The 8,387-nt window shown below is 44.4% G+C and overlaps 2 protein-coding genes across 2 annotated transcripts; one reads left to right on the top strand and one right to left on the bottom strand.

Moving 5' to 3' along the window:
• Positions 1-33: 33 nt before the first annotated feature.
• On the top strand, positions 34-4,093 carry LOC136434868 (selenocysteine-specific elongation factor-like). The gene is made up of 4 exons (XM_066427952.1): positions 34-361; positions 892-1,016; positions 1,532-1,666; positions 1,957-4,093. Exons 1-4 carry the CDS (start codon positions 85-87, stop codon positions 3,145-3,147), a joined length of 1,728 nt encoding a protein of 575 aa, XP_066284049.1. The 5' UTR covers positions 34-84; the 3' UTR covers positions 3,148-4,093.
• Positions 4,094-4,395: 302 nt separating this feature from the next.
• On the bottom strand, positions 4,396-6,732 carry LOC136434251 (uncharacterized). Its single transcript, XM_066426982.1, has 2 exons — positions 6,568-6,732; positions 4,396-6,243 (listed from the first exon to the last, which is right to left on the bottom strand). Exon 2 carries the CDS (start codon positions 6,073-6,075, stop codon positions 5,008-5,010), a length of 1,068 nt encoding a protein of 355 aa, XP_066283079.1. The 5' UTR covers positions 6,076-6,243; positions 6,568-6,732; the 3' UTR covers positions 4,396-5,007.
• Between the last annotated feature and the right edge of the window lie 1,655 nt (positions 6,733-8,387).

The following is an 8,387-nucleotide window of genomic DNA, read 5'->3' as shown; positions in this document are numbered from 1 at the left end:
TTCAGGCTTCATGACTTTTATTTATCGATCTCTTCAGAAAGTTGCATGTGCACAAGTGTTTGACCTTTGACCGCACTTCTCACGATGGCTGCCATCCTGAACTTCAATGTTGGAGTTTTGGGCCACATTGACAGCGGGAAAACCTCCCTCTGCAAGGCCCTGAGCACTGTTGCATCGACTGCAGCCTTCGACAAGCACCCGCAGAGTAAGGAGAGAGGAATTACACTGGATTTGGGTTTCTCCTCGTTCTCTGTGGACGTGCCAGCGCACATCAAAGAACAGAACCCCAAGTATGAAAAGTTACAGTTCACACTGGTGGACTGTCCTGGACACGCCTCCCTGATAAAGACTATCATTGGTGGTAAGTAATAAAGTGAAAGTAAATCAGAATCTACAGTTATACATTTCTGTCCCTCCATCATTAGCTGTCTACCACTGTTGAAGCTCCTGAAAGATAATATTATTAGCAATATTAAAAAATGAGATTTTGTACCTATTCAAATGGTAGGTCATCTTGTTGAACCTTAAAAAATCATTGGTCGGTTATCATAGTCAAACACGTAACGTTGATGTTAGGATTTGTTATGTGAGTGTAAATTATACCAATTATGTAATTTCCACCAGGTGTATAATACGCTGAACTCACGGTGACGCACTGGTAGGTAAAAGATTAATTAACATGTTAATCAGTAATCTGATTAGTCAATTAGAATATCAATGATTTTAGGGACCTGATTTGCTAACGTTGTTTCGCCTACCAGTCGTTGAATACCCTGCAGCTGGATGTCAACAAAAACAGTCAGGCATCAGGCCTATACATCCAATCCAATCCAAACATAGCAAGCCCAAAATACCTCTAACCATTAATGTACAACCTCTATCATCCTTCAGGTGCCCAGATTATAGACCTGATGCTGCTGATTGTGGATGTGACGAAGGGGATGCAGACCCAGACGGCGGAGTGTCTGGTCATCGGGGAGATCGCCTGTGAGAGGATGGTGGTCGTGCTCAACAAGGTCAGAATTGGGAACCAATAGGGCACACTTACTAAGGGCACTTACTGTAAATGCATTTAAGTTCGCATGGTTTTTATTTCGTGGTAGGGAGAAAATGGAGCGTTCACGGTGGTTTTGAGTTCGCGTTTGAAACAGTAGTTAAAAGTTTTAAAAGTACGGTGGGCTAAAAGTTTTGCGTGGTTTTATGTTTTAAAACCGCGAACATAAAACCACCGCGAACATTTCTGCATTTACAGTACTATGTGTTTTCTATTCTCTTGGTTTACTACAAGACATATTACATAAGATTATAGTTGATACCTACATGTAGTAATCAATGTTATCTTTTAGCAATTGTCTTCTTTCACTGTTAGTCTTCTATTCTAACCATGAGTAATATTAGTTACCACAGTGCACATGTGACACATACATGTACATTACCAATTAATACCACACATTACACATGTCCTATTCTATGAAGGATTGATTGTAGAGCCGTAGGATAAAAGTTTCAAGTTTTCATTCATTTTCTTTAGGCAGACCTCCTGCCTGAAGCCAAGAGGGACCAAATGATAGAGAAGATGAAGAGAAAAATGGCTGCCACACTAAAGTCTACCAGGTTTGCCGATGCACCGATTATCGCTGTGGCTGCCAAGCCAGGGGGACCGGAGGTAGTCTTGTATGCTGTTATAGTTAGGCCTGTTGTCAATGTAAAGCTTTCATATTTCGCTTCAAGATTGGCTATCTTTGCCTTACTTTTTGTACATCTAGATCTTATAGAGCGTGAAATTTACAAGTAGTTTAATCCAGAAATCAATCTTATGTATCAGCAAACTAAACATCATTTTGCAAAGCCCAGAAATAAGTACATAAAGGACTGTATGTGGAATATTCACATCTACATGTACATGTATAGGTGCTGGCAAAAAGTTTTCTCACTTATCATTTGATCCTTTTGCAGGCTCCTGACACAGAAGCTCTTGGCCTGCAAGAGTTGATGGATCTACTGAAAAAGCACACTTACCTGCCAAGCCGTGATGCCAGCGGGCCGTTCATCTTCGCAGTGGACCACTGTTTCGCCATCCGAGGACAGGGTACGGTCATGACGGGTACGGTCCTGAATGGCACTGTTGCAATCAACGACAACGTAGAGGTCGCCAATGTCAAAGAAGTGAAGAAGGTCAAGTCCATGCAGATGTTTAAACAACCTGTGAACTCAGCCATGCAGGGAGACAGGGTGGGCATCTGTGTGACGCAGTTTGATCCCAAACTGCTGGAACGGGGGCTGGTTTGTACACCAGGGACTCTCACTCTCATACATGCTGCTATCCTGAAGGTGAAGAAGATAAGGTTCTTCAAGGGAGCGTGCCAGACAAAAGCCAAGTTTCACATCACCATGGGTCACGAAACTGTCATGGCGAGAGTGCAGTTCTTTGGTTCACCTTCCCAAGACTGTACAGAAGAAGAGGAACCCCACTTTGACTTCAGTAAGGAATACCTGTATCAAGACGAACTCTACGGGCAGGAAGGTGCAAGTAAAGGCAAGGAGAACGGTGCAGTAGATTCAGAGGCAACAGAGGCCGTCCCCAGCCAACAGTGGGCTCTCCTGGAATTTGAAAAACCTGTGATCTGTCCCCAGAAGTGCTTGGTCATCGGTTCCCGCCTCGACACCGACATCCACGCCAACACGTGTAGGCTAGCCTTCCACGGTCGACTGCTCGAGGCTGTGGTGGACAAGAACTACAGTGAGAGGGTCCTGCCAAAGCTGAAAGTCTTCAAGAACAAATCAAAGGAGGGAATGGTAGAGAGGATGACGGATGAGTACACGGTGATCGGGAGATCACTCTTCAAGAAAGAGACGAACATTCAGCTGTTTGTGGGTTTGAAGGTGAAGCTGACCACAGGAGAGGAGGGGGTGATTGAGGGGGGGTTCGGGCAGAGTGGGAAGTTTAAGATACGGATTCCGCAGGGTCTCCAGCCTGGTACAGTTCAGGTGCTTTCTGCTGCAGGGAAGAAGAAGAAAGGGAAGAAGGCTGAGGAGGAAGAAGCTGCAGCAGCACAAGTAACTGAAAAGGGACAGGGTGGGATCCAAGTCACTCTGCAGTTCAAGAAGTACATCTTTGATCCCAAGAAGAAGATGATTCAGACATGACAGAACTCACATAGTTAAGATCCAAGCCAACAATTTTAAACCTTTGCTGTAATAAAATTTTAGTAATAACCACTTCTTGTTCTTTATGTACACTAAGTCATCCATGACCAGTAAATATGATTTCCTTTTTTTTTCAAATCTTTTTTTCCTGTAAATGGATCATTGATTATAGTAGTGAGACTGAAGGAAATTTAGCAGTTGAAGTGACTTGCACTGTTGCAGTACTGAACAAGTTGCCAGTTTTTAATTGTACAGCAAAGTACAGGGAGGAAAGAGGTTTAACTATTGATGTGATTTGTTTAACAATGGACAAGAGCACAGCTTTCATACATGTTCATAGATCATAATGCACATATAGTTGCTTCATTTTCATCCAATATACTAGTAGCATTTGCTTGCAAAGAAGATTTCGAAGATTTCTTTGAGTAGTGAAGTTGTACTATTAATGATGGCAACTTATAATCCATATAATCAAAAAGCAGAAAGAAATATGGAAATGTATTACTTTATTGTGTAACAGTTATGATGATAGTTTTGTACATGGTATCAGCGTAGTACTCCCTGTCTCTAAAATTTGAAAATAAAAAAAAGTAATGTGATAACTTTTTCGCAATCTCCAATGACCCAAATTCCTTGAAAATGCATAAAAACGCTGCTATTTGGGTCATCAGGCAAAAAAACAACGATTCACCATTGTGGCAGACTAATATAAAAAAAGGCTTCAGTGGCGAACCAATTTCACCACGCCCAGAAATAGTACAACTCACTGGCTTGGTGAAAATGTAATCATAGCATAGAAGTCCGCATTTCTCATAAATTATGTAAATGAGGCCCTCAATTGCATGATTTATGGCTAATAATGGCCATATTTACTTAACTTCCAAATGTTGCAAGAATGAAATCCCTATCATTTACTACTATGGAATTAAATCAATTGTGCAAATTAGGTCTTCATTCGCATGATTAATATGTGTCCATATTCCTCTCTTTCTCAGTTGCATATGTCACGTGTTTGAAAGTCCTATAATGTACTCTTACTGCCCTTGGTGCTGATTGCAATCCCCACACACGCAATTGCAAACACATATGCACGCACGCACACACACACAGCGAGATAGAGACTGAGAGAGAGAGAGACACAAGCGGATCTGTCCTTGGTGCTGAATACCATCCGCAAGCACACACACAAGGCAGTGTTACCATGAATTAGCACCCAGTGTTACTTTTTTTAGCCTTTCCAATAGAAAACTATTAGACTAATCAACGCAACTATCAAATCACACGATTCTGCACGTTCTATCTTGCTGACGAGCACATTTCCAACATTTCACACTGAAACTGGCCTGCATCTTTCGAATCAAAATTGTGTTTATTCAACAAGAGAATTACAGCCGGGAAAAAAGCCTTAATTGACAAGATCAAGGGATCGTGCAGAAGTCAAATGTTACAGATGCGTGGCAGGTTTGTAAACCTGTGTGTTTTGGTGAGAGATTATAAAACCGGTACCGAAGAAACGCATACGTATGTAACAAGTGTTTCTAACCGAGACTTTCTGGTACGTATCTACAACGTTCAGAAGCAGATGTTGTATCTTTACTTGATGATCTGTCGATATTCAAATGGAACGACAGAAAATGCCAAATATCATAGTTCAATAAAGGCGAACCTCAGGAGTTGTGGGGTCAGAGTCTTGGCAATTCATAAGACTGTCATTTTCAGAAACGAGCCATCATCGCTCTCTGTCATCGGAAGTGTTAACGTTATTAAACTAGACGCACATTGTACCCGTCCCCCCAGCCGATCTATGAACAAATACACTAGCTGTAACATTACATGTAACGTTACATGTAAAACTTGTGACTAAGCGATCTGCATCATGCAGCTGTAGGCAACCGAGCCCACCACTAACGCTCCGACCACGACCATCGCGACTTCAGGGCTAGGGTACAGACTCAGGTCTGTGTCGTTCTCCAGTAGCACACTGGCATTCTTAGCGACCGCATTCGGGTTCTTAATATCGCTGTTTGTAGAGTGTGCGATGTTGATGGAACAGTCTTTTTCGGGCGTTAACTCGGTCATCTCGGCAAGAGGGGCGTTGGAAGCTGAGGTCTCATCAGGTGGCACCATGTCCATCTCAGAGGCCACATCCATGATCTTGACGTCGCTGTTTTCTGTGCGTTCGATGTTGATGGAAGCATCGATTTCGGGCGTCAACTCAGTCATCTTAGCGGCGTGAGTTGCGTTGGAAGCTGAGGTCTCGTCAGGTGGCAACATGTCCATCTCAGCGGCCGCATCCGCGTTCTTGACGTCACTGCTTTCTGCGCGTGTGATGTTTCTGGAATAGTCCGTTTCGGGCGTCAACTCGGTCATCTCGGCGTGAGTTGCATTGGAAGCTGAGGTCTCATCAGGTGGCACCATGTCCTCGGGTCGATCCAGTTTGTCGTCTTCTGTTGGGGCGGTTGGCACTTTAGTGTGGTGGTGGCGACCCTCATCAATATTTGTTGTTTCCATGTCGGAGATGACCTTATATGGCACGCGAGTATGGTTCCAGTGGTTGTCATCCGTCGTCAACACCGAATCCATGGCGCCATCTCGCTCGTTGTCCTTTAAACCTGATCGCACCTTCGTCTCCGGGCTCTTCGGCTCATTCTCGCGGTGGGGAACATCAGTGTACACGCCAACACGCCGCCGCGTGCGAACTCTAGCGTTGTTCGCGTGGTTCTCACCAGATGGGATAAAGTCCCACGCCTCGAAGCCATTTTCTTGGACGGTGTATATATGTGTGTGAGGGCGATCGACATTCTCGGGCATCTCATCAAGAAGATGCCTTTCCAGCCACTTGAAAAGGGACGTCTCCATCTCGCCATCGAGTATGGCCACGCGGTGGCAAGCTCGGAGGACATCCTTAAAGAGGTCGGTCGGGGTCATGCTGTCGGGAAGGGGATGAGCTTGAGTGTTGTCTTCGTTGAATACACTCTGCACGCGAACCCTCTCGCTGAGGTTGTGGCGGGGGGTTCCGATGGGGCCGTAGTCATCTCCTCAGGCTCTGTACGGAAGGTTGGCAGCCTGCTCTACCGCGATAGACACGACGACCGTCTGAAAGAAAAGCATCCGTTTTTATTATAATACAGTTTGGACTTTGTGTTTGCCCACATGTTGGCCTTAAGATTCAGGATTTGTATGGTGATCCATAATCATATGATTAGGACTACATAAGTTTCTACTAGCTGTCATCCGAACTATCGGATCGATTATTTTGTATCAGAATATAATATTACGCTAACTAGTAGGATCCGGAAAGCAGCCAATCTAAACTAGCCTCGTCTGACTTGTACGTAACGTTACAGTTAAAACGTCAACTGAACATTTGCTTATTTCTAAAAGATGGTTTGGGATAAAATGATGACGTAGAAAACTCACCGTCGTCATCGCACAAAGAAACATCACCGTGATGACGGTAGACTTGAACATCCCTAACCGCCGTCGTCCATCGGACTTGTCAAAGGCCGTAAAGGCGGGGGCTGTCGCAACGCGAGACCGCCGATTTCTGTGGCGACCGCGTCGTACGCGTCTCGACATACTGTATCTGTCTCAAGTTTGAGCTAAGCAACGTAATGAACGTATACGTCTAGCAGCTCAATATAACACGTCTGTCTCTTAGAACAGACAATCGTAACTGTAAACAAATCACCACAACGAACGCCGTTGCTGGTCTAGAACACAAGGAGTTTGAGGTTCCAGAACAACTTTTCGATTCTGGAACCATGCAAGACGGGCATGCGGTGGTATTAGAACGCTATGTAACATTGGAAATGTTTCAAATATCTATCTGCAAACGTTCGATAACTTACAAAAGGTTAGAGCACTTTGCTGCTTTACCGTCAGAAGACGCTTCAGCAAATTAAAGCGGAGATAGTCACCCTTGTTTTCAAGAGACCTGGAAACTGTAGAGTCAAAGCAAAACTGTGGACAAGTTGGCACACCCCGTTGGTGGGGAAAGCGGACAAAAAACGGGCTTATGATAAAAAGAAGGTCACAATCTTCCCCACCAACCTCTACTTGGAGAGTAACACACATTCGCACAGGCAATTACACAGGACAGAGAGTCAGACACCACCCACACACAATAAAATGGACATGTACATGTCCTTGGTACCGATGCTGAACACCACATACATGCATACAGACACACACAACGGAGTACCTCGATGAATTAGAATCCTCACTTTCTTATCCTTTCCAATACAAATTTACTCGTGACAGTGATATGCCAAATACTTGAATCCTATCCTATAGACTAGTAAACGTAATTTTTAAATCACACCATGGGGAGTAGTTCAAGCCGTCATATGTTACAGATATCTGGTAACAGATCCGAAAATAATTTCATCAGGTTGGTAGAATATAGGATATAGGAGGTTCTTTGTACACAACCAGATATAGTTCTCACCTGCTAACGTTTCGGTGTCTATCAGACACCTTCTTCAGAGCTTCTGACTGGAGTGCTGTTTCTCACCGCTATAAGTAGCCGATGTAGGTGGCGCTTTAGCGGTGAGAACACTGTCCCAAATGCGACTGAGTTTGTATCCCCCCTCGTCTCGGTTCATCACCGGTGTTGTCTTCCTTATCCAGACCGCCTCCTTAATCCACCGGGTGCGTCTGTTGTCCTCTCTGTCGATGACCTTGGCCCCCTCCCAGTCAATGATGCAGTTGTGTCTGGCAATGTGGTCGGTGATTGCCGATTTCTTGTCTACTTGTTGTGCTTGTCTTTTCTGTGACCTTGTGTACTTTACCACTTCAATGCAGTCGGCTTCTTTCTTGTGTTCGTCCAATCTAGTCCCAAAGGTCCTTCCTGTTTCACCTATGTAGACTTCGTTGCAGCTCTTACATGGAATTTTGTACACACAATCAGTTTTTACTAAGTCATCCAGTTTATCCTTAGGGTGCACTAGCAGGCTCCTGAGTGTCGTTTTAGGCCTAACTGCTGTGGAAACATTGTGTTTCCTGAAAACCTTCGTTCCTAGATTGGACGAACACAAGAAAGAAGCCGACTGCATTGAAGTGGTAAAGTACACAAGGTCACAGAAAAGACAAGCACAACAAGTAGACAAGAAATCAGCAATCACCGACCACATTGCCAGACACAACTGCATCATTGACTGGGAGGGGGCCAAGGTCATCGACAGAGAGGACAACAGACGCACCCGGTGGATTAAGGAGGCGGTCTGGATAAGGAAGAC

This window comes from Branchiostoma lanceolatum, chromosome 5, assembly GCF_035083965.1.
Source record: "Branchiostoma lanceolatum isolate klBraLanc5 chromosome 5, klBraLanc5.hap2, whole genome shotgun sequence".
In the NCBI taxonomy this organism is placed as follows: Eukaryota; Metazoa; Chordata; class Leptocardii; order Amphioxiformes; family Branchiostomatidae; genus Branchiostoma; species Branchiostoma lanceolatum.
Note: the sequence above shows the minus strand (reverse complement) of the source record. Positions and strands in the feature narration are given on the sequence as shown.